Raw genomic sequence first — 18,682 nt, 5'->3', positions numbered from 1 at the left:
CTAATCTGTGAATCTAATGTGATTCATGTGACCCCTTCTTCAGTCAGTGAAGACCAGGGCCTGTTCCTCGAAAGGTGAATTAAATAAGCCTGGATTTAAGTCAAATCCAGGCTTGACAAAGTCGGGTCCGTATAGCCTGGTTTATTCGGTTCCTGGAACGCCAAGCCAGGCTGAAAAGGAGCGACTTTGTCGAGCTAGGCCTTGTCAAGCCAGGCTGTGTCGAGCCAGGATAATGAAGCCATGGGCTTCACTTATTTCTATAAAAGACCATGAAAGTCGATAGCAGAATCCTTGAACTTGACCAATCACGGAGTCCAAACCCAGAGCAGCGTTCTTCTCTGTGGCTGAATAGCGGTGAAGTATCTCTTCCACGGCCTTAAAGGCTCTATTGCACTTTTGTAGTTGCCAACAACGCCATATTGTAGTTAGTTTGTTGTCCCAGTGGTGAGAATGAATGGTGGTAGAATGAATGGAGTCATCACTGGTCAGTGAGGTTTCTTTGCATCCGATTTAAGTACAAAACAGTACAAAACAGCTCTTCCATGGACCCTGAGGTCCTCTCAGCAGCCTGCCGGCCACTGAGTGTCACACACCAAGTCGCATTTCAGTATAGTCTTTATAACAGAGAGATCTAAAGAAAGAGGAGGTACAGGTATGGGTGTGTCAGACTTCAAAGGTGAGCCCCCACCCGACCCAAAACATTTGCAACTGTTTAGGGCAGGAAGGGGGAATGGGGGACACATGCTCTCTGTCTCCTGCAGGTAAGACAAAGAAAATGCTAAGAGCACCCCACACCCCGCTCAGACAAACCGGCACCTCTCTGACTCAATCAACTTCTTCTGTCTGACTGTAGGTTACTTGTAGAGTGAATATATGACCTATATTTGTATCTATGTTTATGAAATATACACATCAGACCCCCCATGGGAGACCTCAAACGTCTTCCACAAACACGTATATTTCAAAAGAACCACAAAGAACCGCCCCCCATGAAAAGCGACTGGAACACCAACTAGGACAAAAAGAAACATTCAGGAAAACTAAAACAGCACACAACATCAACACAGAAAAATGCACATACAAAAACCAAGATTACATAGCACAGCGACACGGTGAATTACATCAAATAGACACATCCCCCAAAACTAATTAGCGTGCAGGATCCCTCTGTTAGCCTTTTAAACTCCAGGATAAAACATTACACAGCCCCCACCCAGTGGAAGCTGACAGCATACAGTCGAATTACGCTCACCAAGCGATAACACCACCCCCCAAGATCAATGTCCCCCCCGCCTAGTCACCAAAATATACTCAAAGATAGCCTAATACTTATCCCTAAGTTTTACACCGTACCATCAAGCACATATGACAACTACCACGGAAGTGCCTACACGGAGAAAAGAAGGCAGTGTACCCCCAATGAAACAATAACCCACAAAGTAAACTCACATTAAACACAAGAGACCAGAAAGTAAAAAAATACCCTCGCCTCACTTCCCATGGCAGCCATAGCCCCATAGTTTAACCCACCCATACCACAAAAACATAACCCCAGGTCCCATATGCGCAGTGTTCCGCTCGATAATGTCTCTCTTGCAGTCTCCCTCAATGTCATCGTCTCACCCCAGCCGTGCTCCAGCGCCGTACCCAGATTGTCCAACAGATAGCTGCATGTTCACAACAGAGCACTCTACTGGCGACCGCTGAAGACGTGTTACCACACTCTTCACGAAGAACCCCTTCATCGCAAGTTCTCCACTCTGCTGGCACCCGCTGTCCTCTCCTCACAACATACCCGCTACGAAGAACCCCGTCCATTCACAGGTTCCCCGCTCAGCCGTCAGCACCGCAGCGCGCCCCTTTAGCGATCGCAGAAGACAAGTTGTGTAGCCAGATGAGTCGTGCAGCCGTCCTAGATCTGGTCATGAGGTCCTCTCCCTGTAGATTCTCGAAAAGTTGTCGTCATGTCGTGCCGATGTCCATAATCACCTACACGGTGGTCCCCCCACGCCTCAGGAAGAAAACACGATCCGTCCACCCACCGCAAGGCAAAGACTTCCCCGACCGCTGCACGTTCTTTCGACGCCTGGCTCAGTATCCCTGGAGACTTGCGCCCCCAAAAAAACAAACCAACGCGACTGCCGACTTAAACGCCATATGAAGTATCTCTTCCACGGCCTTAAAGGCTCTATTGCACTTTTGTAGTTGCCAACAACGCCATATTGTAGTTAGTTTGTTGTCCCAGTGGTGAGAATGAATGGTGGTAGAATGAATGGAGTCATCACTGGTCAGTGAGGTTTCTTTGCATCCGATTTATTGCATAAGTACAAAACAGTACAAAACAGCTCTTCCATGGACCCTGAGGTCCTCTCAGCAGCCTGCCGGCCACTGAGTGTCACACACCAAGTCGCATTTCAGTATAGTCTTTATAACAGAGAGATCTAAAGAAAGAGGAGGTACAGGTATGGGTGTGTCAGACTTCAAAGGTGAGCCCCCACCCGACCCAAAACATTTGCAACTGTTTAGGGCAGGAAGGGGGAATGGGGGACCTATTGCTCTCTGTCTCCTGCAGGTAAGACAAAGAAAATGCTAAGAGCACCCCACACCCCGCTCAGACAAACCGGCACCTCTCTGACTCAATCCACTTCTTCTGTCTGACTGTAGGTTACTTGCGACGGGGGCCGTGACGGGATGAGCGGGGGGGACGGGACGGGACGAGACACGCAATAAATAACCCCACATGTGCAAGACCACTTTGGTAGAGGTTTGGGTTGTGTAGTTACCTTGCCATCATGATGTAACTCCAAAGGTGGACAAGAAATAAAAAATAATTTCTCCATTGACTAGAAATTGATAATTTAAAATATGCTCCTCATTGACTTACAAAGAGGCTCCTTTAAACCCGTAACTAATAATTTATATATATATTTAAATATATTTATATATATATATATATATATATATATATATATATATATATATATATATATATATATATATATATATGTATGTGTCAGACATTTTTTTTATAATATTTAAAATAAAAATGTAATATATTATCAAACATCTAACAACAAGATGAACTATAGTGTTAACTATATAACATATATATAACAGAGTGACAATTACATATCACATGAGTCATTGTGAAACAATTATGATTATGATTCATGGTCACACACACTATTTCAGTAATATAATTAATTTGATTATATCTTATTGTATTTATTTCATTTTATTTGAATGCAGGGTCATTAAAATGAGTCCATATACAAACACATGTTTTGAATTAACTGTGGAAAAACTTGAAGAACAAGGCACTGGATTAAGTAAGCTTGGCTGTTAGCCTGCTCCCAATCTGGGAACCCAGAGCCAGTGAGAATGAAAAACAGCGCCCTCTGCTGTTTGTACTATCTCTCACTGGCTCTGGGACAATGGCGACGTAGCACCCGTGCGCAAAGGAAAACGGGGTTTTGGTCTGCCTTCAGCTTTCACTTCCGGTGGTGCCACTATGTTTTCATTCCCACTAACAATATTTCTACACGGAACACTAACACCACTTCTCCCAGAGAACATGGATCGTTTTGGTTATAAGCCCACTTGTTTCTATGATGAAAGAGTAAGTTAAAATGTGAATATCTTTCAGTGGTTTTGTCTGCTCCGCGGACGCTATTGTTAAATTAGTTTGGGTTTGTTTCGAGGGGGAAAGATCGACGGACATGTGAATCCCGCCCACTACATTTGATTGGGTAAAGCGCGGCCTGCTTCCTGATCTGAAGGCACGCCCACTTGTAGCCCAGTGTGTACATGTTATGACGAGCCTTCACGACAGATTCCAACGCAGAGCAGAATCTGTTATTGAGAGATTAGCCTGCTCCTGACCAGGCTAACTTCATAGCTAAATTGCCATGGTAACTAAGGTAGGCTTGCTTAAATTCTCTTTCGCGGAATCGGGTCATGGCTAAACTTAGCCAGGGTGAACTGGCTAAACTAATCTTCAAGATAATTCAGCTTTCTAGGAACCGATTCAGCCCTAATCCTGGCTAAATTAAGCCAGGATAGGGGTTAAAGCCAGGCTTTAGCTCTAATTCACTTTTTGAGGAACAGGCCCCTGGACTGAAAGTGACATATATTGAGACCAGTATAACTTTGTACAAATATTGGTAATTTGCCAACACATTATTTTGTGAAATAAATGGGTTATATTTCACAGATAGTTATTCTTGTACTATATTAAAATAAAATCATCCTTAACCTTCAAGTTAAATTCTTTCCGTGGACTTAATTTGTTTTATGGCCTTCCTGCCCTGGCATTTGGCCTTTGTGCCCTAAAGAAAATGGCAACACCAAAGGCCAAGTGGCCTTGCCCTAAAATGATGAAATTCCAGGCCTGGTTACATGTTAGTTTGTAGATTTGGATTAATTATTACATTTCAGCCATTTGAAAATAGCAGATCTACAAGCACTTTCATTTGCATTCTATGCTGCTCATGCAGTCCTTGTTCTGTGGACTTTAATTAAAAAAAAGGTATAGATTATAATTTATAATCCTATCTTATAATTTAAATGTTTGCCCATCTCTGTGTCCCAAAAATAATTTGGGGGCTAATAATAATAATACAAAATCTAGATAATTTAATTTGTATTTTTTTTTTTAAGTAACTAAAAAGTAATATGTAATATTAATATATTACTGTTGCTCAGACAGTAATATGTAACGAAATGTATTACTTTAAAAGGAACTTTAAATAAGTAATAGTAATATATTACTAAAATAAAGTAACTTGCCCAACACTGACCACTGACCAACTTGGATTTGTTTACATCTCTTTACTTAATAAACTATTTTGTAACTTGTACCATCATGGTGTCCTATTTTGATATTGAATTAATATTTATTTAGATTCCTGGCCCCAGCGATGTGTTCCTGATGTCAGTGGCGCAGGAAGGGGGGGGCTATGGGGGCTGCAGCCCCCCTGGTGATGAGAAAGGGATTAAAAAAAAATATATATATATATATATATATATATATATATATATATATATATATATATATATATATATATATATATATATATAATACAAATATATATTAAAACAATAATGTATTTAACTTTTGGGAATAAAATATTTGTTGAAAAAGGTGCTGCTTTAACTTTTACTAATCACGTCCACGTGAATCACGTGGTCACCTTGCTACCAATCTGGGAACCCAAAGCCAAATGAGAATGAAAAACAGCGCCCTCTGCTGTTTGTACTATCTCATGTCTGTTCTTGAGAGATTACCTTGCTACTGGTACCGGGTCTTTCAAAGTTCAATACGGAAGGCGAAATGATAGTTACTGAGGTGACAGCCTCTGTCAGTGAACAACACCATGGCGAATCAGCAGAAACGCATATCGGATTTTTTTTCACCTGGACAAAGTAGTTTAAAGAAAACAAAAAAAAACAACAACACTGTCACAACAGATTCTGATTCTGTTGTGTTGTCAGATTCAGAGCCAGAGACTTCTCCTAGGCCTACTACAGCAGATGATGTCTATGGGTGCGTTCGGAAATTACGCACCGGAGCACACTCGCCTATTAGTTTGTATTGGCCAGTGCGCTCAGTGCTGTATTTTCGAACGCGCCCTATGGCTCCGCTAGGTGAGCATTTCCGAACGCACCCATTTGTCATCTTGAACACGACCACGCCTCCCGTTTCCACCTGGGCATGAAGTTCCCTATTTTGGCTTTTTACTAGCCTGGTAAACCCTCCCTCCGGAAATCTCATTTCCATTTGATTTCAGGAATCAAATAGAAATGAGATTTCCGGAGGGAGGGTTTACTAGCTTTTTACCCCAACAGAGTCTATCTGCAGACTGCAGACTAGGGGGCGTATCTCATTGTGGGCGTTTCAGAAAGGGGGCGTATCCCCTTGTGGGGGTCATACCTATGTTCCCCAATAGGATACGCCCCTAGTCTGCAGTCTGCAGACATACCCTTCTCTTTTTACCTGCTGCGTCAGCGTCACTGGTGTTTTTCAACCAGTAGAGTGTGTCACTCTAACTGATTTACAGTACAAGTGAAACGACTTTAAGCAAGTTTTCTGGTAAGGGAAAGTGAGTCTATCCTAAAGGCCTCAGATGTCTACACAGTAAACTACGCACTTGGGAGGAAGAGACGAAAATAATGGCCCAAAATAACGTTTTGCAAGGCGCTGTATCTTCACAGAGCGATAAAGTTGTTTGTGTGCTAATCTACAAACATAACAGCTGTATGTATTCGAAGGCAAGTATTGAACCCAGTCAGTGAATTGTTAATAACTCCTGGTGGCGGGTAGTGCGAGAGAGCTTGTTAACTTGCATGTAATAGCATTGTCTAATCACATGAGGGTGCTGTTACTCTATGTAGTAATGCGGTTCTCTTCTTGTAATCCGTGGCTGGGAATGTTAAACTGCAAGAATTTCAAGATGATCTCTGCCATAAAGGAACCCTTTGTTAAACATTACATTTCAAGAAGTGGCTTTACTCTGAATGCGGTTATATATTATATTTTCCAAAGTTCTCGCTTTATGATGGCAGTAAGGTAGTACTAAAAAAAGGTAAGAAAGAGGCAACTGGTTTCTCAGAAGTACTGTATGGGCCAGTACTGCCCTGCCCACAGTCTCTCTCAACCCCCCACAACATTGAGGGAAGGAAAAAAGCAGCATGGGTGTCCTGAATGTAATGTAAGTTTTCTATAATGCTTTTCCCTATTTGAAAGGGAAGGTGAAACTTTTATCATTAAGACTGATGGAAGGAAGGGGTTGTGACAGCGGTGTAGTAGTTGACAGTAGTGGCGACACCCTGTAAGCACCCCCACATTCACTTAAGTACATGCATCCACAATTGAGAGCATTCTGAAGGACTGGGTATGTGCCAATGACATTTACAGCTGGGGAGAAATTTAAACACTTTGGACTTATTTTGTACTGTTTTGGTGTAAATCACCATCTAACTCAGCCAAATAGGAGCTAGTTTTAGCCTTAGGTGTTTTCTGAATAAGGTTCCTTGAGCACATGTTCATCAGCATGGGTTAGGATTTAGAGTGCAATCAAGTTGAGTGCAAACCAAAGTTGAATAGGCTTACCAGTTTCAACAGCATTACACACACACACACACACACACACACACACACACACACACACACACACACACACACACACACACACACACACACACACACACACACTAGAAATGGCAATGAATGTAACGCAATACACATTACCTGCTGTTAGAGTAATATGTGCTTATGTGTTTGCTACCTACACTTACCCGATGTAACAATTGTAACAATAGTGTCATCCAAAGTGGCAGCAGTGATTTCAGAGCCAGGCTTACGAAAACACAGAATGAGTGTAGTTGATGCTTTCGTTTCAGAATTCTACAATACTAGTGATTCTACATTTAAAACTTGCAATACTAGAGAAATGACCACTGTCAAGCAACTGTGTTCTTTGGTAGGTGATGTCAGGCCAAGGTCATAGGTCACGGCTAAACTCGAAGCCCTGAATGGAAATGTGAATGGAGGAGATGCCTTACCCTGCCAAACATACAGTATTTTATGGCAGTGATACTATCTGGTAATTGTGAAACGAAATCACTTAAGTGAAAGTTGCTGTCACAAAACTATATTGTCATGTATAATTCCACATTTTTAAGTGGATATACCGACATCCTGGAGCTTTCTTAGACTGCACCATGGTACAGCAGGCTACATGTGTTTCTGTGGTTGCTACAGGTTATGGTAGTGTTGCATCATGCCTTGATAGTTGTCTTGTTTATGTTGCAAACAAAGTTAGACGGAGCACCCTGGAGTCTCATTCAGGCATTGCACATACCGCTAGCTAGACATTGGATTATCTTGGTACACTTGGTACACATACATTACATTCAGGGCCCATTTCCCATAATGGCCCAGACCAGGGGTGGGCAACTTTGATGATGGAGAGGGCCACTATATTTCCACACTCACTCCAGAGGGCCACATTGCATATACTGTCTCTCCGTATTTTAACTTCGTTCGCCATTCTATGTCACACAACAGTAGCAAAAATAGCCGATCTACAAGCTCAAAACGCATCGCAGTGCGACACGTTTTGAGCTTGTAGATCTGCTATTTTTGTTACTTTTGAATTGGAATCCAGAATTTAGTTTTTGCTATTTTTCTATTGGAATCCTGAAAAGTTAAATTTTTATTTAATTTCAAATGCATTTAGTTATACTTATGTTAACTTTACAAACTTCTAATACAAATACATCGGACATAAAAAAGACAATAGAAATGTAATACTAGTCATTAAGCTACTAATATAGACTGAAGTAATTAAAGCGGGTCATGCTTGCATGTTTGGAATTGTAACAGCTGAAATCAATAATATATCAGTGATCCGATATTAACCATGCGGGCCGCATCAAGCGAAGGTGGGGGCCGCATGTGGCCCCCGGGCCGCCAGTTGCCCATGTAAAACAGTAGACTGTGGAGATCACCATTGGTACAACATGGATAGTATGGAGTGCAAGAGCAGAGTGCACGTCATGTTATGTGACGGATGGTGTGCTGGGCACAAAACAAGCAGATACATTGTGCATGGTGAACAACAACAAATGGCAGCCATACATTGGCCGTTACACTAGAAAGTATAAATGAACACTGTAGTGTAGGTACTTTTCACTTCATCCCGCTGTTTAGAGGTTTGTTGTTATAATTACACTTCTGTAACACAATTACATGGTGTGTTTAATAATAATAATGGCAGTACTCTAATAATAGCATGGAGAACTGCTTATGTGATTAGTTAGTATAATTGCTGTGGAACACCAGTGTAGAGGCCTTTGTGTTTGTGTGTACTGCATTAAGCCTTTTGATGAGACACACTGGCTCTCTCTCTCTCTCTCTCTCTCTCTCTCTCTCTCTCTCTCTCTCTCTCTCTCTCTCTCTCTCTCTCTCTCTCTCTCTCTCTCTCTCTCTCTCACTTGGCAGTCACATACCTGCTCTATACATTATCCCAGATGATCTGTACGAAACACAGCATGGAACTTATGTCATAGTGGTGTCATCTCTGGAGAGATGACACCCGTGAGTCACATAAAGGCTTGGTAAATGGGCTGTATTCTTGTGTGTGTGTGTGTGTGTGTGTGTGTGGGTGGGTGGGTGGGTGGGTGGGGGGGGGGGGGGCTTATGATTTATTACCTTATGTAATGTCTCAATACTTGCAGTTTCTAAATTAATGATCAGGAGGCAAAAGGTCACGGTTCTTAGATGTATCATGAATAGTCCTTGCACAATTCACTGTGTTTGAATAGAAATATTATTGATGTTGCTCTAACTATTTAAAACAAAAAGAAGTAAAGGGGAAAAATTCCCCATATTTTTAATTTTGGGAACCTAATAACATTTCTATAGTTAGACATTGGTTCGATGATCTGTCTAAGTAGGCTAAACATATAAGATGAACAATAATTATACATCAACCTGCTGACCCCCAGCTAGGTGATTGTTCACCTCGGAACCCCCCCTCCCCAAGGACGAAGGGAGGACCCTGGGGGTCCCCGGACACCACGTTGAGAACCACTAGTATAAGGCTTATTCTCTGTGGGGGCGGGGGGTAGCCCTGGACGGTCCAGAGCGTTGGTGAGTTCTCTCTAACGCTCTGGCAGGCGCGCTGCTCTGCTTATAGACCGAAAATTCCACCACCGTGCGAGGTGTCCAACTTTAGTCAAAATAAACGAAACTACTTTCCTACTCACCGAAACAAAGGCAGTTTTGTTTTGTTGAAAGTCTATTCTCCAGTGTGGGAAGCCTCTCAGGACCCCAACTTCTCTGTAAAATACACTTTTTTTGCAGAAAATAAAATAAACAGACATTATTTTATTTACTCCACTGCGCCCTCTACAGATCTGGTCAATGGTCATTTATATCGACCAGACCTGTAGAGGGCGCAGTGGAGTAAATACAATAATTTCCGTGTGGTGGACAAATCTTATTTTCTTCCCAAAAAAAATATTATACAGAGAAGGTGGGGTGCTGGGAGGCTTCCCACCCTAGAGAATAGACTTTCAACAACACAAAACAGCCGTTGTTTCGGTGAGTAGCGAAATAGTTTTGTTTATTTCTTACTAAAGACAAAGACCTCGCACGGTAGTATAATTTTCGGTGTATGAGCAGAGCAGCGCGCCTGGCAGAGCGTTAGAGAGAACTCACTAACGCTCTGGACCAGGCAGGGGCTAAGGGGGGCTGGTTTACGCAACATCCCCCTTTCGACTGATCCGCTTAAACCAAACGTAGCAGATCATCTCTCCAACAACAAGTAAGAACAGGCGAGACGGTGACCGGTTCACCGACATAAGTCTACAGACAGTAGCTAATAGCCTACTAGTACAGACAGGCAGCGCCGGGACCGTCCGTCGCTCTCCTCCACTCATCTCATCCCAGCAGCCACAGCCACAGCCACACACACACACGCACACTCAGTGTCTGGAGGATCAGTGTGTGTGAGTGTGTGAAGAAGCCAAGAAGGAGTACCATCCATCCACAATGATACGCAGCAGCAGCAGCAGCAGCAGCAGCAGCAGCAGCGAGTGTTTCTGTGACGGATAATGCCGTCACGTTCTGACGCCGTGAGAATAACGGACCGAACATGTAGGGGATGATGATGATGCACCTGCACCTTCATCTAGATGTGGATGGATGGAAGAAGAAGAAGCGCATAGAGACATTATATGCGTCATTCCCACGGAAAATGTCCACCCCGTAAATAAAACGCACATTTTTCGTTTGTGAAGCGAAATTACCGTTTCAACTTTGTTTTCTTTTTTCTGTGGTGATATTTCACTTTGGGGTTCATTAGGACTACTAGTTGCTTACTGGGATTTCCCCCCTGATCGTCATCATGTGGACCCCCACGGAGGACGAGAAGATAGGAGTGGGTGAGTTGATTGATGAATGAATGAGTCTGATGGTCTATCTCAGTCTGCTTGGTAATCCCTGTTCCCTGGATCTGGTTCTGGATGACGTTCATAGCGAAATCCTGAGTGTTTTGAGTGTTGATTTGAGCTAGCCTTGGATCAAGACTCTCTCATATATGTATTTGATCGAGTCTGACTTTTACTTTCATAGATATGCAAATGTCAAAATCGATTAAATACATCTATGATCTAGTCTTGATCCTAGGCTAGTATAAGTGTGTATATATAGGCTACAATCTGATTTCGTATACACTCTCGAAGTTACACATGTATAAGGATGTTACTGCCTGCACTGGAACGGTTGTTGTTTGTTACGAGCTCCTATAGTCCTAGCTCAGCCTCATCATCCCATACGATGTGTTGTCCATGCACGCTGATGTTGTGATTCATGAAGAGAAAAAAAAAGAAAGAATGTGCGCGCATTTTTGTGTGTGTTGTACTTGTACGCACATTTTTGTGTAGCCTCAATTCTCATCTGAAGTGAGCTACAACAGGTGCAGCTTGACCGCTGTAAAATGAAGGGACTAGGGTCTAGTCCCCCCTAGTAGTACTAGGGGGGACTGTTGGGATGAGAGACTGTTATGTTGGGGGTTCTGTTGGGATGAGAGACTGTTATGTTGGGGGTTCTGTTGGGATGAGAAACTGTTATGTTGGGGGTTCTGTTGGGATGAGAAACTGTTATGTTGGGGGTTCTGTTGGGATGAGAAACTGTTATGTTGGGGGTTCTGTTGGGATGAGAAACTGTTATGTTGGGGGGTTCTGTTGGGATGAGAAACTGTTATGTTGGGGGGTCCTGTTGGGATGAGAAACTGTTATGTTGGGGGGTTCTGTTGGGATGAGAGACTGTTATGTTGGGGGTTCTGTTGGGATTAGAGACTGTTATGTTGGGGGTTCTGTTGGGATTAGAGACTGTTATGTTGGGGGGTTCTGTTGGCATTAGCTCTGTTATGTTGGGGGGTTCTGTTGGGATGAGAGACTGTTATGTTGGGGGTTCTGTTGGGATTAGAGACTGTTATGTTGGGGGGCTCTGTTGGGATGAGAGAGACTGTTATGTTGGGGGTTCTGTTGGGATTAGAGACTGTTATGTTGGGGGGTTCTGTTGGGATTAGAGACTGTTATGTTGGGGGTTCTGTTGGGATTAGAGACTGTTATGTTGGGGGTTCTGTTGGGATGAGAGACTGTTATGTTGGGGGTTCTGTTGGGATTAGAGACTGTTATGTTGGGGGGTTCTGTTGGGATTAGAGACTGTTATGTTGGGGGGTTCTGTTGGGATGAGAGAGACTGTTATGTTGGGGGTTCTGTTGGGATTAGAGACTGTTATGTTGGGGGTTCTGTTGGGATTAGAGACTGTTATGTTGGGGGGTTCTGTTGGGATGAGAGAGACTGTTATGTTGGGGGTTCTGTTGGGATTAGCTCTGTTATTTTGGGGGGTTCTGTTGGGATTAGAGAGACTGTTATGTTGGGGGGTTCTGTTGGGATGAGAGAGACTGTTATGTTGGGGGTTCTGTTGGGATGAGAGACTGTTATGTTGGGGGGTTCTGTTGGGATGAGCGACTGTTATGTTGGGGGTTCTGTTGGGATGAGAGACTGTTATGTTGGGGGTTCTGTTGGGATGAGAGACTGTTATGTTGGGGGGTTCTGTTGGGATGAGAAATCAATTCACACTATTCCTAATAGAATTATAATGAGTTGGCTATATACACCCCAAGGAGTGGGGACTATTCTTTTCTATTCTATTCTATTGTATGCTGAGAACACAGTAAAACGGTTGTCGACGAAGATGAGAAATCAGTGTGGATTTATAATGAACATTAATGAGTATTTAGAGAAGTGTAGCCCATACAGTATAGCCTATGTTTTATGTATTATTATTATTGATTCTCAAAAGTGTAGGCTACTGATATAGCCTTATTAGAGTTCGTAATTGTTTGGTAGTTGGACTTACTGAAGAGTTTTGTCAAGAGCCGCAGTTCAGGTGTATTCTCTTTCTTTGCCTCTCTCTCTCTCTTTCTCCTCTCTCTCTCTCACACACACACACACACACACACACACACACACACACACACACACACACACACACACACACACACACACACACACACACACACACACACACACACACACACACACACACACACACACACTTATTATCTCTCTTCCATCTCTTACTCCATCTCTGTCTTTCTCTCTCTGTTCCCTTAAAAAATGTATACGTATATTTAGAGTACAGTAGCCAATTCTACCCAATTTAACTGTTATGCCAATTCATCGTCTCCACACAACTCTGTGTTGCCACTGCTGTTGTGATTGTACCCTACTGGCTCACCTGTCAGTGAGGAGTCCCCACCGGGAGGACGTAGCGCCTCCGTCCCCTTCTCCTCCCGTTCAACACCCCCCTTCGCCCATTCAGACCTGAAGCCGATTCTACAAATGTCTTCTAAATCCCAACAGTATTCTGAAAAACGTACGTTTCTATATCAGTGGTGCTCAAATCTTTTCATGTCAAGGACCCCCAAAACTATATGAATTTGGCCGCGGACCCCCATCTCAAAATATTTTGTTCCAGGGACCCCCAGAAGCAAAGATTTGAGTTAACACATTGAGTGCCAAGAACGCATATATGCGTTCTTTGCGTTCTTTAGAATCCATCACTTGAGTGCCAAGAACGCATATATGCGTTTTTTGAAAAAAAAAAAAAAAAAAAAAAAATTAAATTTGACCCAAAGACCAAGGAGATATGATTTTTTGAATATTTAGACTCCCATCCACTTCCTTGTTAACTTAAAACTTAAAAATTCTGTATCTCGGCTCCTGAGTACTTTTTTTTCTCAATGAAAAATCTCTGGCATAAAACAGCAAAAAAATCTGAAATAACTCTGGCATTCAATGAAACGTTAGCTTTAAAATAATATTTTCACGATTTTTCAAAAATAGAAGATCTACAAGCTCATAGCGCGGTACAAGCTCACAGCGCGGCACTCGGTGCCACGCTATGAGCTTGTAGATCTGCTATTTTTGAATAGCCAAAGTGTAAAATAATGCTTTTTAGCTCAAATAAAAAAATGACACAGATCCGTTCCAATGGGTTAGGAGTCATTAGTGTCATTAGCGCCCCAAACACTGCCAATTGTGTTCATACAGACGCTTGGCTAAACCTCTGTTTCCTTCAAGGTACACAACAACAGAACAGTGAACCTTTCCTAAAGGACTTTGTCACACTATTTATGAAACCCTCATTGATCCTCAGTGCCATCGCCTTGTTTACATTACATTTCCATTGACATCATCCTACAATCAAAAATGGATAATCTATGATTCAAGTGTGGACATTTGCTTGCCCGTTCAACTTACATAGCAAAGAATTGGGACATACAAATACATTGGACATAAAAAAGACAATAGAATTGTAATACTAGTCATCAAGCTACTAATACGGCTGAAATAATTAAAGCGGGTCATGTTTGCAATTGTTGCAGCTGAAATCAATAATATATCAGTAATCCGATATCAACCTGTGGTCCGCATTACGTGAAGGTGGGGGCCGCGTGTGGCCCCCAGGCCCCCAGTTGCCCATGTAGGATCTAGGGGTAACCTACATAATAACCTTACTTTTATGATGACCATCCTCACTCTTTAGAGGATGTCTTTATTATTCCTAGACTAAGTCAATGTTATTGTCTGCATGTTGTTGTTTTTTTTTGGCTTTTATATAATAACTTCACAAAAACAAAACAAATCCACCATCGACACAAAGCTGCACTGTGCGGTATGGGCCTAAAGGAAGTGTTGAAAGCCAACACTGCAAAACCACATTTAATTTAACTAAAGATGTACCCAAGCCCCCCCACCCCCCTGCCTCTTAAAATCCTGGGGATTTATAATCATCCTCCAGAGAAAACTCACCACTGCTTCAGCCAGGAGGTGATGACTGGGAACTTCTGGGTACACGAATGGATGGAGTGAAATGATGTTGAGGGCTGGTCCAAAACATGACTCACCCAGAGCTGCCAACTCTCACTCTTTGAGAGTGAGAGTCACGCAATTTAACCTCTTCTCACGCCTCACGCCACACTTGCCATTTCTCACGCTTTTCCCCCCTCTCACAGCAAAAAAAAAAAAAAAGAGCAATCGGGTGGAAAACGGAAGCCTCGTCCTAAAACACACTGCCACCCTTTTTTCGCGGACCGTGGCCGCCGCATTAGACCGGGGGCGAGGGTGTTTTAGGACGACTTTTCCAGATTTGTGGTTGGTGCGCTGCGCGATGGACTGCAGCCACGGTTCACATGACGCTCGTCTGTCACTAATACAAACCAATCAGAGGCAGCTTAAGGCGGGTCATTGCGTCTCTCTAGCCAAGGAGAAGGATTTAAGGAAGCACAACACTTTGGTGGAGAAATTAAAAAAGTATACAACGTGAAACGCCGACCGACGATCTGTCAGCGCCTCAATATGCCGTGACTGATTCTGAAGCGGGTCAAACGGTAGATAACTTAACCACCTCCTTTTTACAAACACATTATCTTTACAAATCATTTTATTGAAATGGTGGGTCTGACTACATGAGACTTAAACGTTACACAGGCTGCTGGTGAGCAGCATACATGTTGCTGGTGGGTTTAACAACACACTGTGACTAGCAGTGTTAGTCAAATCACTGGTTCTCAACCTGTGTGTCGGGACCCACAAGGCCCAGGGGGGTCCCCACGTAATTTTTTTGTTTGGGGGGGGTCCCCAGATGACAGTAAAGTGACCATTTTTTTAAAGACCTTTTTAATAAAAAAAAAAGAAGGAAGAAATGAAATATAAAATAGCATTACTGCATGAAAAGTAATCAACAAACAATACTATAGGAAATTGTAATTTGTGAAAATAGCTGATCTACAAGCTCACAACACATCATATCTCGGCATGTTGGTAGTTTGTAGATCGGCTATTTTTACTCTTATAGTGTGACACTCTTGTATGATGAAGTAGGGCAGTGGTTCTCATACTTTTTAATTTCATGGACCCCCAGTTTAATAAGCATTAGGCCACGGACCCCCATTTGATACCTCTTTGCTATCTCTGGGACCCCAATCTATACTAAGAAATCCTAACTCTGAGAGTGTACAAATGGAACACTCTCATAGTTAAAGTCCTGTAACTCCTCAAGGACCCCTGGGGGTCCCCGGACCCCAGTTTGAGAACCGCTGAAGTAAGGCATTCATTTATGAAAAAACAAAGTTGAAATATGGAAAGGTTTCGGCCTGACAGCGAAGATATATATATGATTTAATCATTTGCATTTATCCATCAAAACATTATGTTTATTTGTATTTATTCATTTCCTTCACTTGCTGACGTGCTGCTGCGCAACAGGGAAGATATCCGCCAGGCCAGGTGGCCCTACCCAGGCCCATGAAATTGATAGGCAGTCTACAGTAGCCAATTAGAATGAAATCTGCTAAAACTGACTCATACACTAATACAGAACCATATATAGGCAAAATATTGTCTCTGACTCTCTGTCGGTTGGGAAAACTGTTGACCTTTTATTTTAAAACAATTTCAAATGGTGAAAAAAGCCAATCTACGAGCTATAATTATTAAAAATTAAGAAATACTATATTTTAAATAGTGAAAAATACAGAAAATAGGGGAAAATACATAAAATCTCTAATCTGTGATTCTAATGTGATTAATGTGACCCCTACAGTCAGTGAAGTCCAGGGCTGAATGTGACAAATATTGAGACAAATAGGCTATAACCCAATACATAATTTTATGAAATAAATGGGTTATATTTTACAGATACAGTAGTTACACTATTCTTGTACTATATTAAAATTAAATCATCCTTAACCTTCAAGTTAAATTCATTATTTCCGTGGACTTAAAAATCATCGTTTTATTTGATGGCCTTCTTTTTGATTGGCCTTTATTACAGGCCCTACCAGCCTGTAGGGGGAGGTAGAGAATCACATTATAATACCATTCTGTAGGGGGAGGTAGAGAGTAACATATTATAATACCAGCCTGTAAGGGGAGGTAGAGAGTAAAATTATAATACCAGCCTGTAGGGGGAGGTAGAGAGTAACATTATAATACCAGCCTGTAGGGGGAGGTAGAGAGTAACATATTATAATACCAGCCTGTAGGGGGAGGTAGAGAGTAACATATTATAATACCAGTCTGTAGGGGGAGGTAGAGAGTAACATAGTATAATACCAGCCTGTAGGGGGAGGTAGAGAGTAACATATTATAATACCAGCCTGTAAGGGGAGGTAGAGAGTCAAATTATAATACCAGCCTGTAGGGGGAGGTAGAGAGTAACATTATAATACCAGCCTGTAGGGGGAGGTAGAGAGTAACATATTATAATACCAGCCTGTAGGGGGAGGTAGAGAGTAACATATTATAATACCAGCCTGTAGGGGGAGGTAGAGAGTAACATAGTATAATACCAGCCTGTAGGGGGAGGTAGAGAGTAACATATTATAATACCAGCCTGTAGGGGGAGGTAGAGAGTAACATATTATAATACCAGCCTGTAGGGGGAGGTAGAGAGTCACATATTATAATACCAGCCTGTAGGGGGAGGTAGAGAGTAACATATTATAATACCAGCCTGTAGGGGAGGTAGAGAGTAACATTATTATACCAGCCTGTAGGGGGAGGTAGAGAGTAACATATTATAATACCAGCCTGTAGGGGGAGGTAGAGAGTAACATATTATAATACCAGCCTGTAGGGGGAGGTAGAGAGTAACATAGTATAATACCAGCCTGTAGGGGGAGGTAGAGAGTAACATATTATAATACCAGCCTGTAGGGGGAGGTAGAGAGTAACATATTATAATACCAGCCTGTAGGGGGAGGTAGAGAGTCACATATTATAATACCAGCCTGTAGGGGGAGGTAGAGAGTAACATATTATAATACCAGCCTGTAGGGGGAGGTAGAGAGTAACATATTATAATACCAGCCTGTAGGGGGAGGTAGAGAGTAACATATTATAATACCAGCCTGTAGGGGAGGTAGAGAGTAACATAGTATAATACCAGCCTGTAGGGGGAGGTAGAGAGTAACATATTATAATACCAGCCTGTAGGGGGAGGTAGAGAGTAACATATTATAATACCAGCCTGTAGGGGGAGGTAGAGAGTCACATATTATAATACCAGCCTGTAGGGGGAGGTAGAGAGTAACATATTATAATACCTTTGCTCTAAGTGAAACCTGTGTCCAAACCCAATGTTGAATAAATGTGACTAACAATAGCATAATGTAGTCGTGTTTTTCATCAGAATTAATTAATAAATGCAATTATTAACACTATATAAGCATGAGGGGGCCGACAGGGAGAGCAGCTGGCATGGGGGTGAAGACATCAGTCTTAATGTTAAATTCCTTTAAATCAGCGTTAAAAAGGGCCCTTTTAAAATTTTGGGCCCCCAAATTTTTTTTCGCCGGCCGAACGCATTATGACAGTTAAAGTCTCACTCTTACAAATTTCTGAAAGTTGGCAGCCCTGACTCACCCCTATATTCGTCTGTCTATATCGAGCTTCCTCAGGCCGTATGAGTATGTGTTGTTGTAGGCATGTAGATCTGCTATTTTCAGTGGTGAAAAGTAAATAAGTACATTTACTTAAGTAGGGCCTACTGCAGCTAAGTACAATTTTGAGATATTTGTACTTTACTTGAGTATTTCCA

At 42.3% G+C, this 18,682-nt stretch overlaps 1 protein-coding gene across 1 annotated transcript in view; it reads left to right on the top strand.

Moving 5' to 3' along the window:
* Positions 1-10,845: 10,845 nt before the first annotated feature.
* The window catches only part of LOC308082002 (dedicator of cytokinesis protein 3-like), a gene marked incomplete at its 3' end in the record, with an annotated part of 230,792 nt that continues 222,955 nt past the window's right edge, over positions 10,846-18,682 (top strand). The window contains 1 exon segment of the mRNA XM_080423612.1: positions 10,846-10,950. Within this exon segment, the coding sequence (XP_080279738.1) occupies positions 10,914-10,950 (37 nt within the window). The 5' untranslated portion in view covers positions 10,846-10,913.

The sequence above is a fragment of the Gymnoscopelus braueri genome, assembly GCF_963280865.1.
Source record: "Gymnoscopelus braueri genome assembly, chromosome: 3".
In the NCBI taxonomy this organism is placed as follows: Eukaryota; Metazoa; Chordata; class Actinopteri; order Myctophiformes; family Myctophidae; genus Gymnoscopelus; species Gymnoscopelus braueri.
The sequence above is the reverse complement of the archived record's forward strand: the minus strand, read 5'-3'. Positions and strand labels throughout refer to the sequence as shown.